Genomic DNA, 22,950 nt, shown 5'->3' on the forward strand with positions numbered 1-22,950 from the left:
GGGTGTGCAGCACACCTCTGCTGACCTCCTAGTCACTGACGCCCTCAGCACCGCAGTGCTCACCTGACCCCATCACGCTTCCCAAGGGCCTCGTTGCTCAGGAGCACAAGGCAGCCCTTCCCCTCCTCCAGCACCCTGGCTTCTTCCCAGGAACCTGGCCCACCCCTCTCAGTGACCACACGGCCCTGGCACCCCTGGTCTGCTGCCCGGGCTGCAACAGAGAAGGGGGGACCTGGGGGGCGGGACACAAAGATGCAGAAACGTCCTCATGGAGGGTCACAGGGGGAGGGGAGCCCAGGAATGTCAGCCTGGGACGGGCTCCGTGTACAGAGGCTGACCTGGAAGATGAAGGGGACACCTGGGGAAAAACAGCTCTCGGGGACCAGGCTGGATTCCACCAGAGTGGGAACTCCACCTCATTCTACAGCTTGCTAATGCCTGAAGTGGGGCCTGCTTGTGTGGATATCTGAGGTGCTACGGGGTCATCATAATAAGAGTGACCATGCTTTCAACGGCTGGGCCCTTTGAGCTGACCCCAGAGGAGGACGGAGTACCCTCAGGGTACCCCCTCTAGAGACTGGGCCTGGCTCAGGGTGGGAGAGTTATTCTGGAAGGTTCTGCACTTGCTCATGTTTTGCTGCAGCAAAACCTGGACAGCTGACTGCTCAGCTGAATCACGGCCCCTCAACTGCCTGGCACTGGCACAGCAGAAGACCAGGGCGACCACGACGGTGTGAGGCCTGGGAGTCTCACCAGCTGCCCTGGGAGCAGGGGCGTGGTCGTGGAGCATGCTGGTGGAGGGGTGTTGGTTTGGAGAGCTCAGTGCGGGAGAGGGAGAATTCCCCGCCTCAGAGGATGGACAGGAGACAGGCCTCAACACCGGAAGATGGGGTGGGAAGAAATCCCTGAGAGTAGCCAACCGGGGCCGAGCCAGCTGCTCTGTGATTCCCAGCAGGCCAGCCGGTCAGGCTGCAGGGGACCCATACGCGGAAGCAAAAGCAAAGAAGGCTGCACTGGAAGCCCCGTCCTCTCTGAAAGCCAGGTCGGCCCCGGGCCCGGCAGCTCTTGAGTAGGAGGCTCAGGCCGACGGGAGCCTCAGGCCGATGGGAGCAGGGCCGAGCCGCAGGCCTGGCCGCATGCACGAGGCAGCCCGAGGTTACTTACTCCTCGAGGGCGGGCCAGCTCCTCGCTGCTCTGGCCAGAGCAATACAGACTGACGTAGTCCCCCTCACAGGCGTGCTCACTCTGGGGGAGACAGGATGAGAGATACCCACCTGTGATGGCCCCGCCAGGCTGGCCCTGACTGGGACGTTCTTTCTCAAGGAGGGGAAGATGGTGCCCTCCATTCCCTGGGGATCTTCCCAGGGTCAGGGGACAAAGCTGTTTTTCCACTCCCTGCCTCTGTCAGAGGGGACTCAGATTTCCTGCTGGAGCTTCTCCAAAGATGTCAAGGGCACTTTAGCCCTCAAAGTGCCCTGGAGGAGGCATACTCCTCCGTCTCTGCTGTAGCAGGGACAGCAGGGGCCACAGCATGGCACAGGGGGCAGTCACAGAGGGCAGGAGAATGTGGGACGGTGGGCAGTCATGGAGGGCAGGGGACGGGGGGCAGTCACAGAGAACAGGGGGCAATCACGGAGGGCGGGGGATAGGGGACGGGGGGCAATCACAGGGAATGGGGGGCAATCATGGAGGGCGGGGGCAATCACAGAGGGTGGGGATAGGGGACGGGGGGCAATCACAGGGAATGGGGGGAAAATCATGGAGTGCAGGGGCAATCACCGAAGATGGGGATGGGGGATGGGTGCAATCATGGAGGACGGGGGACAGGGGACAGTCACAGAGGACGAGGAGCAATCATGGAGGGCGGGGGATAGGGGACGGGGGCAATCATGGAGGATGGGGGATAGGGGACGGGGGGCAGTCATGGAGGACGGGGCAATCATGGGGGGCGGGGGGCAATCACAGGAGTGGGGGGCAATCACAGAGGACGAGGGATGGGGGATGGGAGGCAATCATGGAGGGCAGGGGATAGGGTACAGGGGACAGTCACGGAGGACAGGGGTAGTCACGGAGGACGGGGGGCAATCATGGGGGGGGGCAATCATGCAGGATGGGGGGCAATCATGGAGGGCAGGGCACGCAGGATGGGGGGCAGTCACGGAGGGAAGGAGACGCTGGAGGGCTGGCTGCAGGCGCCTGCACTTGTCCTGCCCTGTCCCCGTCCCCGGGCACAGCAGCCTTGCCCTGAGCCCGGAGGAGGCACTGCGGGCCGCCTGGCCACACGGCAAGCAGGCCCCCACCCCCAGTGCCACAGCAACTCTACACGCAATTGCCTCTGGGCCATCAGAGGCCTCTTTGCACTTCTCTAGAATCTCCCAACTGCACGGAAGACCAGCAGGATTTACACCTGACGATTAGGACAACAGATCGTCTCTAAGTAGCCACTGACCATCTGTGGAAAATCAGATCCTAGTTTGCTGGGAATCCACAGGGAATTCATTTCTGTTCTGGAAGCTGATGGGCTACCATCTCACCAGGGGGCCCTGTGCACCCCTCAGCCCAGCCACACTGCGACGGGGCCAATGTCAGCAATGGCCTTGACAGCGAGAGTGGGCGGAGGCTTTCTCAGAATGTGCAGCCCCGCGTGGAGGTGTGTGTGTTGAGTTCTCACCGAAGGCGTCTGGGGCGAGTCAGTGAAAGAGGTTTCGGAAGGAAGGCAGACAGTGTTCCCGTGAAAGCTGCTCTCCTGAGAAGATGAGAGAGGCCCGTCCAGGGTGCTGGGAGGCAGACTGGCCACGGGCGGCACGGCTAAGTCAGAGCTCTGAGACTGGTGGACAGGTGGGAAGTGTGGAGAGGAAGAGGAGGTAGACGGAAGGAAAGGCTGGACGGAAGCTTGGCTGTGAGGCACGAAATCCTGCGAGTAGGACCTAAACACGGACTTGTACTACAGAGTCAGAGTGGAACACAGACACGAACACGAGAGGAGGGGAGAGGAAAACAGACAAGAGAAAAAGTTGTTAGATTAACTCGGCTGAGTCGTGACGGGCCGATCATGGTCTTTCGAACGAGGACACCACTCAGGCCAAACCACCCCTGCGGCCCTCTGGCTGGAGGTCCCCCAACCCTGGCTCGGCAGCCCCTTGAGAAGAGCCTGAAGACCACCCAGAGCCGTCCTCAGCGTCTACACGGCGGGACGCGGTGCCCCCCCAAGGAGAGCAAGCCCCCATCCCACACTGTGGAGGTGGGGGGTCCCATCCTCTGTCAGAAAATTGAACCTATGCAGCCCCATCTATGCCGACTGTCCTTCCAGGAACCTCATGACTGAACCGAGCGTATGCAGATACCTGGTCACATTTACTCATTTTGACTCTTTTTTTGATGAATCTCTCTGATTTTAGTTCTTGAAAGTCAAATACTGCAAGCCTTTTCAATATTGTAGTCACTTCAAATCCTTTTGGAAGGGAAGTGATAAGCCTTAAACATGGTTGAAAGAATTGTGCTCCCAAAACACTAAAAATTTATGAGTACATTTCCCTTTCTGTCCATCTTTTTTCTTTCTTTCTTTAACAGACCAAGTGCAATGCCTCTGACGCCCCCTTTAGGACTGCAAGGCTCCATTCTCCGAGGGTCCCATCATGAAAGAAAAGCCTGAGATCAGGCTGGGCAGAGAGCAGAGCCTGGGAGCACAGACTTGGGCCTGGGCTGTGCTGTGGAAGGAGGGTTGGAGACCACCAGCTAACAGTCCTGGGGTGGCCAGGCCTGCCCACTGTCCTGGAGAAACGGGGACGAATGTGCAGCAGGGGCTGAGTTTGGAGCCCCCGCCAGGCTCACTTCCCACCATGAGGGGCTGGAACTTGACAAAAGCCCGCCCCCCAAAACAAACAGGCACACCGCTCGCTCAGCTGTCCTCTCTACATGTTGGCATAGGATTTTTTTTTTTTGTGAGGCGTGTGGGATCTTAGTTCCCTGATCAGGGGTTAAACCTGGACCCCTGGCAGTGAAAGCAAGGAGTCCTAACCACTGGACTGCCAGGGAATACCCGGCACAGGATTTTTGAAATCCATGAAGCAAGAGGAAATGAAGAATTAAACTAATGAGAGGCTAAAGCCACTCATCACTTTAAGCGTTTCTCTAAAGCTACACTTCAACCTGGGGGGAGAGCTGCTGTCACACAAGGGACAGTCACACTCCCCTCTGCCCCTCATCAGCCTCCTCGGGCTGTGGATCACAGTTCAAAGCTCCCCTGCTCCTTGGTGAGGCCACGAGCCCCATGGCTGTTGATTTATATCCGACCCAGGGTACCTGCCTAGAAACTGACTGTCCCCACACATCTTACTCCCATCTAACTCAGAAGCTCAAGGCCAACCCAGACACAGGGGAACGAGTGAAGAAGCACGGCATGACAATGAGGCCTGGGTTCCTGTCGGTCTCATCTGTCCACATGCCTTCTTTGGGAAGAAGCCCACGGCGGTGGAGCCCTGGCTCAGCTGTCCTCTCCCCAGGGCCGTGGGGCCTGAGCTTCCACGGGGCACCCTCTCCAGGGCCGGCAGCCGACGCCTTCCATCTGACCTCTCAGAGCAGCCGTCCAAGCCAGGGCCTTGCTGTGGGTGGCGAGTCTGGCTTTGGGGGCTGTTTCACCTCTGGAGGATGCTCCCCCCACAGCCACAGGGAGGCGCTCTCAGTGGCTGAGAAGGTGCCCAGAGGAGACCACGAGTGAAGTGCATCAGCCGAGGGAGGGGACGGCCCGGCCAGTCCCGGGAGACCGTCTGAGGGACCCCTGCGCTGGCTGCGCTGAGGCAGTGGCTGCAGACTCTCGCAGGAGTCCGGCCCCCAGGCCTGCCGGACACTCGCTCCCACACACAGGGGCCTTTCCCTGGGCCACGACTCTGCCTCGCTCACAGTTCACCTACAGTGCTGCTATGGTCGGAACATCAGTGCCCCTCCAAATTTGTATGTTGAAATCCTCACCCCACCAGATGCTAGGGTCTGTGCTACAGAAAAGAGGCTCTACCCTCTGCCATGTGAGGACCAAGAAAAGTCCGTGAACAGGGAGAGGGCCTCACCCAACCATGCTGGCCTCCGGAACCGCGAGAAACACACTTGCTGTTATAAGCCACCCAGGCTGCAGTAATCTGTTATAGCAGCCACAACGAACCAGGCCAAATGCTGGCTCTGGGGTCCTGACGTGTGCTCACTGACACCCCCACACCCCTGAAGCATGAAAACGCACAGAGCACTGGAGTGGGCCCTGCAGTAACCAAGCCCTAACTTATACACACGCGTGCACGTGCACATACACACACACACAGTGGGTGCCTTTTCTGGAAGCTGAGATAACTGCTGAGGGCACGTGCGCAAGTCATACAGACCTGCACTCGGGTCCTGAGCTCTACTTGTGTGACCTCGGGCAGGGGTTGTGAGTTTTGGAGCCTCAGTCTCCTCCTCTTTAAAGCGGGGATGGAAACAGCAGTTCTTCCCTCCCAGGGGCTCTGTGTGCATTTACTGAGACGCCCTGTAAGTTTGGCTGGGTGACAAGCAATCAGCGTCAGCTCTCCTCTCCTGCCCTCCAAAATACCCTCAGGAGCGCCTCGAAAAACAGAGCCAAGGCGTTTAATTAACTCAGTACATACTTACTGAATGAGGGAATGCTTAGGAATGGCTCCTAACACTGTTATTAACCAAGGTGCCCAGAACGTTGCCTGACTCAGCAGTGTCTCAACAGCGGGTGCAAGGGGTCGTGGACAAGCTGCCTGGGCTGTGCAGGTGTGGGTTCGCAGGGGAAGCCACCGCGGGTGAGGACGGCAGAGGAGAGGGGCGGCCGCCAGGGAGAAGGGAAGGAGGGTGCGTGTCTCTGGGACAGAGCGGCTGGCTGCTCTGCCCTCCTTCCCTCAGCAACAACCAGGCTGCCTGGGCTCAGCTCTGGTATTCTAGCTATGCGGTCCTATGGGACAGCAGCCAGGCCTGAACATCACCTTCAGGGGGCGGCGGTGGTGGTAGGGGGTGCGGGGGAGACACAGGGCTGCTCTCTAATCACCACCAGGCCGGCCCCTCCCTGGCCCTGCAGGCTCATGCCCGTACTGCAGTCAACAAATCCAGTATCCACCGCCTCCCCCAAGCAGTGTTTCCAGGCCCTTTAAGATCACATTTATTTCACAAGGGCAGGGAGAACGCAGGGCTGGCCATGGAGCAGAAAACACGCCTTCACCACAGCCTGGAGTCTATTTTAGGATCTGGCTGGTGCCGGGCTTTGCTGCTGCGCTCCGCGGCAGGAATTTTTATTTATAGCTGGAGTAAGACTGTCTGGGCCCAGGAGTCTATAATGGGACGAGCTGCCTGTTGGGAGGCGGCATGTTTCTGCGGGAGATCTATGGGGGCTCGAATGACTTCTGGGGAGAAGGGGCACCTGGCCCCCCACGTCAGCCCTGATCTCACAGTCAAAAGTGCCAGCAAGAGCCATCTTGTGATGGTGGGGATGGCAGCTATTCTCACTGAAGGTGTCTTGCTGGGCAGATGAGGTGCTGAAGGTTTTATGTGAACCACCTCATTTACTCTGCACCAAATTATAATCCTCCTTACGAAGATGCAGAGATAGGCTGGAAGGGCAGCCATGGACCTAGTAAGCCACAGCTGGGCTCAGCTCGACAGAGATGCTGCTGGGACAGCCCCCTCACACTCAGGGAGCACTCTGGGCATGTGACAGGCCCTAAGTTTGCGATCCTGCAGCTCTGCAGGGTCCGGTCTACTCACTTCGCTCGGACACCTCCCGAGTGATGACCAGCCTGCAAGAGGCAGTGAGCCAAGGCCTGACATACACGTCAGATACGTAGAGCAAAGGTTTACCCTCGTGAGAGACACAGGAGCCACTGACTCTTTGAACTACACAGCTGAAAGAACCACCAAGAGTCTTCTGGGTGTAAAGGAGGAGGGAGACCGCCTTGATGGGTGGCCAGTCATGTGCTAGGTAAGCAGAGCTTCCTGAAGCTGGCCAGGCACCAGTTTCAGTGCCACTTCCTTTCCATTATATCCTGGCATGAAAGATGACTAGGGACAGGCCCTGCGCTGTTGGCAAGAAAGCAGGAAAGTAATCTTCATAAGAAAACCTCTGATTCCTCAACATGACAGATATTTCATCTAATCCCTGTGACTATCAGAAGACCGGGGCCCAGAGAAGGCGGTCAGCATGCCAACAGCCGAGGGCTGGAGCTGTAGGCCAGAGGACCTTGACCGTTACGGCTACTCCAGGGTGACTCGGGCAGGCCCCAAGCTCTGAAGAACATCCAGCCCTGCCAATCACAGCGACTCCATGGTGACTCGGGCTCCACGCTCTAGAGAACGTCCAGCCCTGCCAATCATGGGAAATGCACTCATCTGAGTGAATGGACTGACTGTGGCCGCCAAGTGCTCGGGAAGTGAAGAAGTCGCCAGAGATCAGTCATTACTGTACACCCTTGGCTCCAGCAAGGCTCGTGACTTCAGGGTTTTTGAACACTACTTGGTGAAAACAGATAAGCTCTTGGACAGCTTGTTTGGGGGCTTAAAGTTTTATCCATCATTTGGGAGAAAACATACTCAAAGGAGCTGTAATTCGAGGGTGGTTTGGGCTTTCTTCTCCTATAGTGAGCCGGTGGGAACCACAGCCCAGGGCCAGTCCTGGGCTCAGCGGAAGCGGCCTTCAAACAGGGCCTGCGAGTGTCCGCACAATATGGGCCTCAGTTATTTCTCTTGGAAGGAAGTAAAGCTTTTAGCCGACGCAAAACACACAGCCTCGATTTCCTGGGGAGGGATCTCCTGGAAACAACCACATCTTATTCGGTTCTCAGATGGGACATGACCCTTCCGAGGTCACCAGGAAGGACCCTTGATAATGGTTCTTCTCACTCCATGGGGCAAACTAGCTACAAGACTGCCTGTCTCCTCTCTCCTTCCTGGGCCCAGTTAACTATGTGTTTACAAAAGCTGTCTTAGGCCCAGAGAGAACTTCCCTCTTTGAGGTGCCTGTGTTAATTTTTAACTATTACATGTTAGATAATGTCAGAAGCAGAGTTTCTGAAGCCCAGTGGCAGGGTCGGAGGCCGATGCTGAGAGCTCCTGTGCTCAAGGCAAGGAGAGACACTGCTGTGGGTCCTGTTGTGGGAGCAAGGAGCCAGCGCCCAGCTCACCCAAGGAAGGCGACACTGACGTCACGTGTGTCCAAAAAATGCCTTCTCTCTTTAAATTCATTTAAAATTCTAATTTGTAATTCTACAACAAAGGATGTAGAAGAACAAAAATGTTCTGCTCAGGAGAATTTTAGGACAAGTGAAAGCAGGAATTTACTACGTTTTCTCTCATGTTTCATACTTTTGCATTTGAATCACAAGATCTTCCTTGAAACACACTACATTTTTGGCCAATGGTTTCATGGCTAATTACATTTTTGTGAGAACCTCCAATACATCTTGGGAGGCTCTGTATATTCCTTAAATATTAAGCTTCGGGCTTCCCTGGTGGCTCAGTGATAAAGAATCTGCCTGCCAGTACAGGAGACAGAAGCTCTACCCCTGCTCCAGGAAGACCCCACACGCTGCAGAGCAACGAAGCCCATGCTCTAGAGCCCAGGAACCACAGCTGCGGAGCCCACGCACCACCACTGCTGAAGCCCGTGCGTGCTAGAGCCAGCGCAACGAAAGAAGCCACTGCAGTGAGGAGCGCGAGCACATCGAGAGAGGACCCGCTCACTGCAGCCACGGAGACCCGGCACTGGCAAACAAATAACATCGTTTTAAGAAATGCTTTTCTGCATTAAAGAAAGAAACATTAACCTCGATAACGTCAACTCTTCATAGGAAGATTTAGTACGGATTCCACAGTGATCTGAATTTAGTTCTAGAAATACAGCTCCACTATTTTTCACTCAGTGTGGCTTTACGCAGCACAACAGGGGCTCTAACTCACACCTACTCTTAGCGCTCTATGGAGAGCCTGCGGCTACACTCTGTCCTGCATCAGAACACTGTCAGGACAAAGAAAGCGCGTCTCTTGATGTCCGCGCACAGGCTTTTCTTTCTCCTGAACCTTCTCGGGTCTCAATGCTTACTGGCCATTGAACAATTCATAGACATCAACCTGACACTGTACTTTTCATGATGGGGATCTGATTCTAACCTCAGCTGACTTAAAACTCTTATCTAGTGGTTCAGCTTCTCTAGTCTGGTGTCTCCATCTCCAGAACATGGGTAAACATTCCATCACAGAACAGGAAGAAGAGCCCCTGACAAGTTGCCAAGCAGCCTGAAATCACAAGAGTAAAGGCAACCGTCAGCGTGTAGCCAGCACCCCTTAGGGGTCACGTCACACAGGACATTCCCAAGGACCCGGGGGCCTTGTGGTCCCTGACCAGCAGGACTGTCACGGACTACAGTAGGTCAGCCGTCATCAGCGAGGGGAGACAGGGAAGTTCCTGTCTGAAGCTAGTCTGCAAGAGCTGTCCACAATGACATGAGCACCGACAAGAGTCGGGGAGTCTTTAGGAGGGACAGAAGCAGCAGGGGCAGAGCAGCTGCTTTGGGAGCCCCCAGGACAAGGTCCCTGGGCCCCGGTCCCTGGCCTTTGGGCGTCCACGCAGGCAAGGCAGGCTCACCCTGGGCTCAGCGTGGGGGCCTGACACAGAGCCAGGCTGCTACCTCTACCTGAAGGGGTTAGGAACCCACAGGAGTGCTGGCCTGCCCATGCCTCCTTCTCACAAGGCTGTGTCTGGGCTCGGAGCAGCAGTAAACTCAGTCACACTTCAGGGATACGCTGGCTACACGGGCACCTGGTTGTTGAGGAAGGGCAGAAAGGCACAGGGGGAACGTTTTGGAGGAGCCACATCGCACTTCAACGGCCCAGCAGACTGGAAGAGCCTGCGAAGATCTCAGGCCAGACTCAGAGGGGCCTGCAAAGACTCCCGCGCGGGTGGCAAAATAGCCCTGCTTTCCTCGCTGCTGACAGTGCTGGGGGCCGCTCTCTAGGAAACCCTGGGAGGTCGGGCAGGCCGACGGAACAAAGAGCCCAAGAGAGGTCAGCTCAGAGATGAACCTGCCTGCCCTGGGCCCCTGGTACTGCCCACGGACCCTCCCTCTTCTCTCAGAGTAAGTTTGCTCTGAGCAGGCAGGAAGCCAGTGAGGAAAAGATGTCAGGAAGACACAGGGGACGGCGGGGGCCTACTTAACCAGCAGGAGGGCACACCTGCTGTGGTCCACAATCTTCCTTCCTGTCTCCCTCTCCTTCTCTGTTTGGCCTTTCCACCTGTCAGATCCCTTTGTCTCAGTGATGGCTGGTGACAGGAGACCGAGGAGGGGGCGGACAGAGTAAGCCTCTCCTGGGCAGGGTCCTAGAAGGGCCCGTGTGCTACAGTGTGGAAGCCTGGCCCGGCTCTCGGAGGATCACGGCCAGCAGCTCTACCCAGCGTCCCCATTTAAACTGAAGTCCTCAACAGGACACACACGACTTTCTTACCCGAGAGATTTTTAAAAACAGAAGACAGTCATTATGGGTATTTCTGAAGTTCTTCTTCTGGGTCTTCTAGAAGTTTTGATTCTCCAGAATCATTTTGGAAGCCAAGATAGTAAAGAAAATATTTCAACAGAGTCCTAGCATCCAGCTATATCTCTTGGTGACAGTTAATATCAGTGAGCCAAGAAAGAATAGGCATAGAGGGAGGTGGCTTTTGTAACATCAGTGTTATAATGTCCAGAGGACTGGAAACCCTAATGGTTATTAACAGGTTCCCAATAATATTCTGGTCAAGGGTAAAGTGAATATGGACCCAACTCAGAGCTTCCAAGATTTCGCACCACTAGGGTTCAGAATAGAGAAAGTGCAAGCCCAAGAAGGGCCACAGTGGGAACAGCAGTGGGAATCCAGGGTGGTGAGAGAAGGACTGGGGCTGGAGGGACGGGAGTTCGGGGGGAGGTGGGAGTCAGGCAGTCAGCATGGGCAAGGCCGCAGCGAGGACAGGGCAGACGGCCAGGGGTACGAGTGATGGAGGAGAATCCAGGGGTGGGAGGAGGACGCCAGCGCCACATCTGAGAGGTGTACCTCAGTGGGCCTCCCTCAAACACTTACCCGTGCGCCAAGGGGCAGGCATACTGCAAGGCCTGGTGGAATTCGAACAGGCACGAGGGGGCCGGCCGCCCATTCCCGGGGGTGGCTGCACCTAGCTCTCCACATCGTTCTGGCCTCACAGTAGCTCATCATTTCCCTGAACACCTTCTTCTACCAAACTGGTCTTAATGTCCCAGATGCCACATGTCTGAGCAGCTGTTCAAGTCTCCTAGAATCATAGCGCATGCCGGGAAGGAAAGGGGGTCTGTGGACCGGGGGGCTAAGCAGACCCAGACAAAGATTGTGAAGAGGAGGGTGGGCACCTCCCAGGAACGGCAGCAGGACACGTCTGGGCACAAGTGGGGAAAGAGCGGTCAAGGCTGGGCCCAAGCCCAGAGGGCAGCACCCAGGAGAAAGCAGCAGGTTGCGACCGAGGGGCAGGTTGTGTGAAGGGCTGGCTGTTGCTACCCCTCCGGCCGCTCTCCCTGGACCTCAGTCCTGAGAGTTTATACTTGAGACAAGCTTCTACTCCCCATCTTCAGGCAGGTCCCTCACTGACCTTCATTTCCCTGAAACGTTAACTGGCCATCAGACCACAACTCAGGCGCCCCCTCCTGACACCATCCTGCCCCCACTGCCCACAGCCTTCCCCAGACGTCTGTGACTCTCACCCTGCTGCCCACGCCCTGCCTGAGCCGGAGTCTCCTTTCCGCTTGACTCATTCTGCCTACTCCCTTGCACGGGCTTCTCAAGGACGACGGGCCATCCTGCTTGCACTGGATCCTTCTGGCTGCCTGACCCCCATCGGGAGTAGCTCCGTTCTTAGCAAATTAAATCTTCCGTGGGATCCCAGAAAAGTGACTAGGAATGCTTCTGCAGCACCTCCTTCATGTTAAATCAACCAGTGCAGGCTCACTGCTCTGCAGTTCCCTCGGCAAGGTTTCCAAATTCCTGTTATAAGGCAGAAGCAACAGGCCACTGGGCAAAGAACTTCATATTTGGCACCTGCTATTTTCCTATGAGGCAGCTCTTGGGAATTCCATGCTGGACTGATGACACAAGTCCAGGGATGAAGGAACAAAGACATTTGGCAATGAAGCGCTGCTCCAAGAGCACATCAAAGCCCTCTGTCTGGGGCTCATCTCAAAATGTAAGCAGAGAATATACATGAAAAAAGTACTGGTATTACAGCTAAATAATTTCTCTGGGGTTTCTGCATTTCAGATGTCAAGTATTCCATATATTTAGGCCATTACTAACATCTCTTGAGGCCTGGAGGGGCTTCGCTTCAAGTGAACTAAAGCACCCTTCTTAGCTCACTCCCCTCAGGCTCCTCTGTGGAGCTGGTGCTGAGATGCAGGATGCTGTAAGACTCCTCTGTGTGCTGAGGGGAAAACTATGACATACTCATACCCCAGCTTAATCTAAAATGTCCTCGAGTTCTCTTTAATTCTATAGTATACAGTCCTGTTCATTCAGTCTCCTCCCCAAACTATTCAAAAGGGATGTTGTAGACATTCTTAGGAAAACTCACACTTACTTTCTGTTCGCAGAAGAGAGGGGAAAAAAAAAAAAAAAAACCACATCAAGACCTAGGATTGTCTCAAGGCCAAGTTTTGCAAGATTTGTGAAAAGAGCTGCCAGAGGTGGCTGCTGAGGAAACAGAGGTCGTCTGTGCACCAGAGCCAGGGAGGGGTGGGGAGTGGTCCTGCCTTGCCCGGCGAGGTCTGGGAGCTGAAGGGAAGACTGCATCCCAAGGTCCCCTCAATGGGGAGGACCAGCTTCACCTGGGCGCTGGTGGCTCCCAAATATGGAGAACAGACAAAACCACACTGGGAACCCAAGCTTGGAGAGGGCTCTGATGTCACCAGGTCAACCCGGTCATTCAAGAGGGCAAAGGAAGTCCAAGCAAGTGAAGACATCTGCCCAGGCACTCATGCACAGGATCAGAACAAGCCAAGACTAGAACCCAGAACTCTAAGACAACAGCAATAATGACCGACGTGCCAAGCTTACTACCTGCCTGGCAGTTTCTTGTGATTTTACTTAATCCTCCCACTCACAGAAGAGGAGGCAAGGAAAAGTGCCACCCTAGAGGACTGAACTTGAGGCCTGGGAGGATGTGAGTCACCTTGGGACAGGTCCACCGAGCTCCCTTGGAGAGTCCTTTCCTGAGCGCCGACACCCAGGGTGCCACTAGACAGAGTCAGCAGGAGGTGCGGGCGGTCAGCTTCTTGAACAGATGCAGACCCCAGAGGAAGACGGCAGACCCGCGCAGCCTCCGAGGTGTCAGCGCATGTGTATCTGCAGACAGCAGGCCAGCCCTCCTCCTGCCGCCCCACCTCCACAGGGTGACCTGCGGAAGGGCCCGCCCAGCAGAGGTCGAGTCCACTCTCCTCCCCAGGCTGCGCTGCCTGGGGCCTGACCCAGAGGACGCATGCCAGCCCTACGATGAGGCCTTATGATGCCTCCAAGTATCCATCTGTCTTCCTGGAGCCCAGCCAACTGCCCTGTGAACAAGCCCAGGCTGGCCTGATGTGGCAGACAGGTCAGGAGGGTCACTGCCAGACCAGCCCCCGCTGGGGTGCCAGGGATGTGGGCAAGTCCAGCCCTTGGCAGCCAGGCCTGTCCCGATCAGCACAGCTGTGCTGCTAAGCTGTGTCCTAGGCAAGGCTTCCCTGGTGGCTCACCTGGTGAAGAATCCACCTGCAATGCAGGAGACCTAGGTTTGATCCCTGGGTTAGGAAGATCCCCCGGAGAGGGGAAAGGCTACCCATTCCAGTATTCTGGCCTGGAGAATTCCATGGACTGTATAGTCCATGGGGTCACAAAGAGTCAGAAACGACTGAGCAACTTTCACTTTCTGGCAAGGACAAATGGTTACTGCTCTTTAAGCCACAGGTTTTGGGGTGATTTGTTACATTAGCAAGAGGTAGTGAAAGCTAACTGACACAGCTCTCTTAACTTCAGCTCCATCATACTGGGTACAGCCTGCTCTGCTTCCTACGTGAGGAATACTCCTTTTTAAACACAGAACACTACAGGGCTGACCCAATGCCCAGTGGGAGAACAGAATAAAAAGGCCAAAACATCTCTGCCAGTTTACGTCTGAGTGATGATGCCCTGAGCGTGGCCACCAGGAGTCCCACCCCAATCCGCCCCAGCCACTCTCACCAACCTTCGGGCCACCTTTCCTGTCTGGGGTCTGTGGAGGGCTGGAGCCGGCGACAGGCAGCAGCATGCATGTCGGGAGGCATAGGCCACGAGGGAAAGGTCTCGCTCCCCAGGTTCCCGGTAGCGAGTGCAGGGAGCGACTCACCGAGGGCACAGGTAAGCTGCCGTGCCGGCTGAGAAAGGAGTTAGAGACGGACACACTGATGCCCTGAGCGGCACTGCCGTCCTCGGGGGTGAAGGCCACTTTAGTTTGCTGGACACAGTAGGAGACAGAGGAGAAGGAAGAAGCAGCACAGGAGGCCTGCTGGACAGAGGAGCAAGGGAGGAGACGGGGCAGGAGGGAGAGAAGCAGAGAGCAGTCAGGCACGTGCACATGGACGGGGCAGGCTGCTACCCGACCTGCCGGGACCTTCTGGAGAGAGAAGGCTTCTCGGCCCAGCTAGGGGTCAAGGACGCCCGTCGAAGGCGAGCTGGGGGGCGGGTGCCCTCTTCACTCCTGTGAAGAAGTGGCGGTAAGATGGAAGGAGCCACGAGGATTTGTGTGGGCACCCCAGCTCCTCCGCTTCCTCAGGGCCCCGGTGCTCCTCTGTGGGAGCGACCACGCTTCAGGGTGCAGAGCAGGAGCCAGGCGGCCCGGGCCCTAACCTTGGCCTTGCCATGTGGGGCTGGCTTGGCGTCGGGCGTCACACGACGCTCTCTGCACCTCAGGTTTCCGGCAGATGGCTGTGTGTGTGTGAAGCACCTAGAACCAGGCCGCCTTCAGGGCACATGGGCCCACAGGTGTACCTGTCATGCTCACTTCTGTCTGGAAAACAGGGTCACACTTCTCACACTGGCACCGGAGAAGGGGCGCCCAGCAGTCACACACGGGGTGTCTCACGTGTCCCGGCTTCCGCCTCTGCTGGGGGCTTTGAGCCCGTCTCTCCAGCTCTCTCAGCCTCACTTTACTTAAAGTGGGGGTGACAGGGGCCACGGGGGAGGGGATATTCACAGGATGTTTGCCCATCCTCCAGGGTTCCCTGGCAGCCTTTCCCCAGAGAGCCCCTTGGACCGCCACCCCACCTCAAGGTGAGGTGATGTGACTCTCACGGGGCTGGGACTCAAGCGCATCCCTCAGGGCTCTCTCCCCAGGGCTCGGCTCTGTGGGCACCACAGGACACAGAGGACACCCAGGGCTGGGCGATGGACACCTGTGTACCCAGCAGGAGGGGCTGAGAAAACCAGATCTCAATCAAACTGGCCTAGCTGTTTAACTAAACATTTTAGGTCAGGGGTCCCTGAGGCAGGCATCTATGTGTCTGTGGTGAACAACAGAGACTCACATTCGGGCATATTCAGCTGTCTGTGGGGAGAGCAGGGCAGGCGAAGAGCTGAGACCTGAGCACAGCTGGGGAGACACAGCTGGTCAGTGCAGGACTGGAACCCAGACCCCTGGCCTGAGCCTGGCCCACCTTCCACAAGACAGGCTGCCCCCGCCCCAGAGCCCCCTGTGCAGGGGCAGGCTCGGGGACTCTGGGACCGGGAATGGGCTCAAGGCCCAGTTGCAGGACTGCTGAGGCCCAGGCAGCTTCCAAGAGTGACCTGAGGACCTTCACCGTCCGGCCATCTGCCTCCCGGAACAGCCGGGGCAGCGTCCCCTCGCAGGGGATGAAGGCGGCCCTCTCTGGTTAAGACGAGCAGACTGGTCAGCACGAGAGCAAGACAGCACGTGCAGCTCTGACAGACTGCCCTCCTGGGTGTACTTTTCCTAGAGAGCTCGGCTGGACGGGGCGCTTCGATTCTAGAGCCTGACCCCAGGCCCCGAGGTTAGTAAACTGGTGGCGGAGAGAAGAGGGTTGAGAGGTGCACCCGAGTGCCCCCGCTGGTCCCAGCGTCTCTCCAGCCTGCCCACGGCCACACGGCCCCTCTGTGCTGCCTACACGGCATCCTGACACAGGAGGGTTCTAAAGGAGGAAGGGCGTGCCGGCCTGGGACACAAGCAGCTCTGTGTCAGCCGCCTGCTTCCACAGGGCTGGTCCTCACTGGGCCAGCCCCGGCTGGCGGTGCAAGTGCTTGGGCAGTGAGGCCCACCATGTAAATCGAGGCCACAGATGGCCCCGCACAGACCCTGCCCTGTGCTGATTGACTCCCTCCTTTCGGGGAGGTCTATATTGGAGCCACAAAAGAGAGAGAGAAAAAAAAAGACTGTCTACAGAGAAAGCAAACATTCTGAGTACAAGCCAGTCCCAGCTGCAGGGGCCCGCTCTGGAGGAGCAGCCACTCCTGCGGGGGGAGATGTGAGCAGGAGAGCAGGCCCAGCGTCCTGGGCAACTCGTGGGGGGCCCCCCACTTACCAGCTGCCGCTGCTTGGGGGGCAGGGCGGGGGGCGGGGCGAGATCGTGTGCGGCGTCGCCGGTGCTGAAGGAGTCGTTGAAGCCATACACCTCCATGAGAAGCTTGTTCTTCTGCTGGTACACGTGTTCCTTCTGCGGCGTCTGGTAGAACATGGAAGGCTGTGGCTCCGAGTAGTCCTCAAGCAGCTGCATGTAGGCCAGCACTGCGCACACAGAGGGACCAGGCTGGGCGGGCCACGCACAGACTCCTGCCCGCCCCACAGCGGCCAGGGAGAGGGCCCGGGGCAGTCTGCGTGACCGCCACGTGGACCTGGGTACCGCCCGCGTGTCACGCGGCCTCTGGAGGAGAGGGTGGCATGGGTGTGGGGCGGGGGGCAGGCTCTGCGGGAACTCCCTTCCTTTCCCCTCCTTCCCGTGAATCTGGAACCACGCTGGGAAACAGCCTGTGTTTAGAGAAGCGCAGGGGCACACCCACTCCTGGCCGAGAAGCCCTTGGGGTTTTCCAGCCTCTCGAGGACAGGGCCGTGGCTGGGGTGCAGGCTGCTGGGCCCCCTGCCCATGCCTCCATTCTCAGCTCCTGGACCGTCCCTGGGGCTTTCCGCATGTCTGTTGTGGCCGCTCTTCCTGCAGCCCTGCAAGCCCGACGCTCCCTCCTGAGCGACTCAGGTCACCGAGGCCCCTCACCCGCATCCCCGGCCCAGGAGCCCCTCTCAGCCCCGCGCTCCATCCCTTCTGGGCCCTTCTTGCGGCTCCTCACGAGCTATGGGTTTCTCCTTCACGAGAATGGGTTTCTCACATTCATCTGATCGTCACTGAGCACCTGCGACGCGTCAGGAGCTGACCGAGGTGCTGGCGCTCCGCAGGGGCCAGCAATGGCTCTTAGACCCGTAGGGGGCTGACCCCCTCCCCAGGGAGACAGAAAACAGGCTGAGATGGGGGTGTCCCACAGAGGACGGTGAAACAGGGAGGCGAGGGGGCTTCTCCAGAACACGGTGAGGACACGTGGAAGAGTCTTCCAGGAGGCACAGAGCCCCAGGCTGGGACCAGGGTCCGCAGGGCAGTGCTCTGCGGACAGTGGGGCCCCGCGTGGCGCGGGGCCGTGTGAACCGGGCAAGGAAGGGGCCTGAAGCACGGAAAGGCCCCCACCTCAGGAGCTGGCTGTCTCGAGAAGCTGGGAGAAGACAGTTTGGGGGTGCTGAGGCTGTTCAGGTGAAAGACCCCATGGGGGTGGGGACAGCGAGCGGTCTGACTCAGGAAGAATCGTCAAATCGGGGGCAAGAGGATTTACTGCTTCTCGCTTGAGGGCGGAAGCTGCTGCCTGAGGGCAGGGACCCTGTGCCTCCCGGCGGCTGCTCTATCACCGGAGTCTCGCACACCGGTTCACAGAATGAGCGAGCGAACAGAACCCACGGCCCAGCATCCGCCCTGCCGTGCTGAAGCGGGCTGCAGCCCCCGTGGGTCTTGAGGAGGCCCTGCAGGTAGGCAAGCCCCTCCGGCCACCAAATGTCACTCTCCCGTCCTGACAGAGGCTGTCGGGAAGCTCCTACTCCAGAAGGCCACACGCTGAGGGCAGAAGCGCTCAGGCGGGGCGAACAGACCCTCTCCTCTCTTGGAGCCCCTCAGGCAGCCGAGACCTGGCCCCTGAGCTCCGACTCGAAGCTGCAGCCTCACCGTGGAGCAGCCGGCTCCTTCCTGCTGGGCCCACGTGGTGCCACCGGTGGAGCCCTCTCCTCATGCGGGACGTCTGAGGGGACCACATTTCTTCTCCTCACGCGGGGCATCCGTGTGGACCGCACTTCCTCAGTCACACACGGGGCGTCTGTGTGGACCGCACTCCCTCTCCTCACACAGGGCGTCCATGTGGACCGCACTCCCTCAGTCACACGCGGGGCGTCCATGTGGACCACACTCCCTCTCCTCACGTGGGGCGTCCGTGTGGACCGCACTCCCTCAGTCACACGCGGGGCGTCCGTGTAGACCACATTCCCTCAGTCACACGCGGGGCGTCCGTATGGACCACATTCCCTTAGTCTCACATGGGGCGTCCGTGTGGACCGCACTCCCTCTCCTCATGCGGGGCGTCCGTGTGGACCGCACTCCCTCTCCTCACGTGGGGCGTCCGTGTGGACCGCACTCTTTCCTCACACGGGTCGTCTGTGTGGACCGCACTCCCTCAGTCACACGCGGGGCGTCCGTGTGGACCCCACTCCCTCTCCTCACGTGGGGCGTCCGTGTGGACCCCACTCCCTCAGTCACACACGGGGCATCCGTGTGGACCGCACTCCCTCAGTCACACACGGGGCGTCTGTGTGGACCCCACTCCCTCAGTTACACACGGGGCATCCGTGTGGACCACACTCTCTCCTCATGCGGGGCGTCCGTGTGGACCGCATTCCCTCAGTCTCACGTGGGGCGTCTGTGTGGACCCCACTCCCTCAGTCTCACGCGGGGCATCCCTATGGACCGCACTCTCTCCTCACACGGGGGCGTCCATGTGGACCACACTCCCTCACCCCACGTGGGGGCATCAGAATAGACTTTACTTCTCACTTCCAGTGGTGACGGATCAGCCCCATCTTCAGAGCCAGACCTTCCTGAAGACCCTAGAGGGTTCTGATGAAATGACTGCTGGAGCTGACTGAACCTGGGGGCCTTACGAAGCAGGGAGGGCTGGCCAGGAGAAGAAGCCCTCTCGGTCACCCTGATCTACTCGTGTGGACCCACCCCGCCCCGCCCTCCCCTCCTCCAGATGGTGGCGGGAGCTCTGGGGTGTCAGCGGCCTCTGTACACACGTGTGCTCGGCGGGTAAGGTGCTTTCGTCAGGAATAAGTACTGGCCTACTCAGTGTGACTGTGCATGCCCCAGGAGGGAGCAAAGGGGTGATGGGGCCAGAGAGGAAAGGACACCAGCTCCGAGGCTGAGAAGCCCCGGGCCCTGGGGTGAGGGCACAGGGTACACAGCCGTCAGTCTGGAGCGGGTGTGTCCCCCTTGGTCACAGCTCAGCGCCACAAGCACCCTGGGTTCCAACATTAAGACCATGGCAATGACAAGTTTGCAGGGCTGTCTTCTGTGCTTTCAAATGACCAGAAAGTTGCCTTAACTGGAGAGCTAAACCAGTCAGACTTTCAGGCTAGCTGGAGAGGCGCAGAAGGAAATGCCCCTGGAGCCTCTGTCTGCAGCTCCCTCCACGCCCTGGCTTCCTGTGAGGGAACTTCCATGACAGACGGGAATGATACCCTCAGCCCCGTGGAGCTAGCTCTCCCTTCACACCGAGGCCACTACCCAAGCAGGGGGCATCCAGGGCGGTCACTAGGCGGGCACCCTTCTGGGCACGGGCCGAGCACACACACTTGTCTGGGGTTGGAGCGTGGGTTCCACACCCAGGTCACAGCAGTCTCCTGCCAGACGCTCCCACCAAGGCCAGGGCATCCTGGGTGCTGGGCTGATGTGGCTGCACACAGAGAGACGGTGGCAGCCAGTCTGCCCATGGAAAACAAGGCAGAACCCTGCAGGTGACGTGGGGAGAAGGTGGGCAGAGACCCGGGCCACGTGCAGCAGTCGGGGAGCGAACAGAAAAGCAAATTCCACACAATGCTCCTTGGGAACTGGATGGCCAACTCACACTTGGGAAACACTCAGAATACAAAACCCCCTAAGTTCAGCTCTACCCCCAGGCCCTGATCACATCAGGTATCAGAGCCTCTTGTCCAAGCAGCAACCCCAGACTCGAGTCATCGCATGGTACTTCAGGGTCTGTGAGCAGAAGACAGAGTGGGACCAGGGGCTTCTCTCTAACGGCTCCCATGCACTGCCAGGAGCCTGAGAGAGGCCCTGGGGTGGTGTCTGCCCTGCTTTGCTCCGATGCTGCTGTGACGCTGCCCTGAGGCTGCGGTCCCTGTTTTTCTTGGTCACCACATGTTCAGGCCAGGTCAGCTGACTGCCATACGAGAAGCCAAACACTCTGTGGAGACCAGGCCTGAGGTTCTGCTGAGACCATGAGGAGAGGTCAGCTCACCAGGCTTTTAAGAACAACCCCCAGGACTGACAACACAAGGCTCCCGAAGTGTCCCTGTACGTGTGGGTCTGCCTTTCAGAAACAATGAGGCCACTGGTTTGACTCTGATCTACCGTTTCAATAAACGCAACACCGCTTTAGGGCACAAAAGGCATGACCCCATAATAGCGTAACAAAAGCTTACTGTGTTTGTTTTTCTTCTCGGGGAGAGGTGGCGGTTTTTCTGGGTCACCCGTTGATTCAGAAACAGTGAAATCACCCATGAAGTCGACAGAGGCTGAGGAACCTCCTTGCTGAAAGGGAAGAATAGCAGCAAAGGGCGTGAAGGGGACGGACTGGACGGAGGCTGGGTTCTGCAGGTCATCCTCGGAGATGTTGTCGTACTGTGAGGGGTGTCGCTCGTAGGACGCCCGGCAGCCAGAGCTGTCCAAGGTCTGGGAGGCTGCACTCCTGCGCTTCTTCTCGGGCAGGGCTGGCGGCACGTCCGTCTGCTGCCCCGGGGCTGAGGACCCATCTGGCTGGGGACAGCTGCCCAGAGGCAACTGGAGAGGATGGCCAAGAAAGGGAGACCCAGACTCCCCCAAGGACTCTGGCAGCGGGCTGAGGTTACAGGCCACTTGCTGAGGTATCTGGTCTGCGTTGGAGAGGTCTTGCTGAAGGAACTCGTAGTCAGGATCGTAATGATCTGCATCCACACAACAGGGGAAGCACACGGTGAGCCCCCGGCCCCCACAGGAAGGAAAGACCCCCTCCTCTTCCCTGACCTGTCCTGCTCAAGGGACACGTCCCCGTCTCATCCACAAAGACTCCCGCTTTACTTTATAGGATAAGCTTTTCTACTGCTTATAAAAGTAAAACTGGATGAGAGTATGACTGGTACGTAGCCTATTCTTCACACTTTCCCAGATTTTTAAAAGTTTTACCTAAAAGAAAAACACGCATGGCCACTGTAGAAAACATGGCCAAAAACACTATGCCTAAAACAAAAATCACCCACAGTCCCATAACCTAACTATAATCTCTGCTGACCACTAGATGTATTACCTGCAAAGTTTTTTCCCTCTGGATTCTGTTTTTTGAACTCTAAGAAAACACCATATAAGCAGTCTTGGCTTGATCCACTGGTCGTTAACTCAGGACTGGTTTTTAGCACAGCTGCATACTATTCCTCCAAGGGGGCATGTCACGAGTCTGCTGATTTCCTACACTGAGTGGTCAGGTTGTTCCTAGTCTACCAGGGCTCTTCATGATGCTGAGATTAAAGTCTCTACATGGAAATCCTCCTATAAACCTCGGACTGTGTTCCTAAGATGAAAACTCTCAGAAGTGAAATGTCTAGCTCACAGGACATGAACAGTTCAGTGCCCTGTACGCCTTCTGCCAAGCTGCCGCAGACCCTCCTCTGGCCCCACCACCCGAGGTCAGCGCGTGCTGCTCACTCGCCTTCGTCCTCTGTCAGAAGCTGCCTGGGGCCCTCCCCTCCATTTACAGTTCTTAGCATGTGGGCTCTCCTTGGGCAAAGGGAGTCTAGAGACACACTGGCGGACCAACTGTAATAACAGTGACCGCTGCCATGTCTCTGTGGTCTCACAGTGTTACTGCAATAAACTTTCAACCCCCTTTGGAGACAGACTCTAGTATCCTCATTCTGCAGAAGAGGACACCATGGCTCAGATCCTGATGGACTTAAGGTCGACAGAGCCAGTGACTGGCCTCGCTGTTGACCTCACAGGAGCCACCGGGACGCGCGAAGCTGGCGGTGGTGACATGCATGCCTGTGGCTCACCTAGTGTTTCACAGCTTGTGTTCCGGGAGCACTGCCCGCTGTCCCTGTCCAGAGAGGACAGCTGCTCGTCCGACTTGCTGAGCTTGCCGATGCTGCTGCAGGGCGACAGGCGGGGAGACTCACCGCTGTACGAGTGGCTGCCTCCCGACAGCCGTCTCTGTGCGTAACAGTCCACGTCAAAGTCCTCGTGTGCAAAGTGAGAACAGGCCCAAGTCACTGCTGGGGGGTGGCGGCTGAGCCCAGGGGAGGGAGCAGGTGCATGTACTTAGCGAAGGAAATAGTGGGACGTGCAGAAACTGGCTGCAGGCAGTAAACACCACACACGCGGCGCCTCTGAGAAAAGGCCTCTACAGGCGCTCGGAGCATTCTGACCAAGGGAGGCCCTGGGCTGGGCCCTGTCTCCTCACCCTGGGAGGGAACCCCACCACGGCCTGCAGAGGGAAGGACCACTCAGGAGCGGGGGCTGCCCAGGGAGAGAGCTCCTCCCTGTGACCAAAGACAGGGACTTAAGACCACTGGGCTTCTTTCAGTTTTAGGAACCAATGCACCAGACCCAAAGTTGACCTCTGCCTTTCTGG

The 22,950-nt window shown here is 57.7% G+C and overlaps 1 protein-coding gene across 19 annotated transcripts in view; it reads right to left on the reverse strand.

Moving 5' to 3' along the window:
- RAPGEF1 (Rap guanine nucleotide exchange factor 1) overlaps positions 1-22,950 on the reverse strand; it is a 137,139-nt gene that overhangs the window by 18,632 nt on the left and 95,557 nt on the right. For 10 of the 19 annotated variants that reach the window (XM_070799466.1, XM_070799459.1, XM_070799468.1 and 7 more), the window contains 6 exons: positions 22,373-22,556; positions 20,771-21,271; positions 16,572-16,774; positions 14,384-14,542; positions 2,672-2,944; positions 1,165-1,245 (listed from right to left, as the gene is read on the reverse strand). In XM_070799466.1, the coding sequence (XP_070655567.1) occupies positions 1,165-1,245; positions 2,672-2,944; positions 14,384-14,542; positions 16,572-16,774; positions 20,771-21,271; positions 22,373-22,556 (1,401 nt within the window). The remainder of the gene's footprint in view (positions 1-1,164; positions 1,246-2,671; positions 2,945-14,383; positions 14,543-16,571; positions 16,775-20,770; positions 21,272-22,372; positions 22,557-22,950) is intronic. The other 9 variants (XM_070799471.1, XM_070799473.1, XM_070799470.1 and 6 more) reach the window with 5 other exon arrangements.

The sequence above is a fragment of the Bos indicus genome, chromosome 11 (assembly GCF_029378745.1).
Source record: "Bos indicus isolate NIAB-ARS_2022 breed Sahiwal x Tharparkar chromosome 11, NIAB-ARS_B.indTharparkar_mat_pri_1.0, whole genome shotgun sequence".
In the NCBI taxonomy this organism is placed as follows: domain Eukaryota; kingdom Metazoa; phylum Chordata; class Mammalia; order Artiodactyla; family Bovidae; genus Bos; species Bos indicus.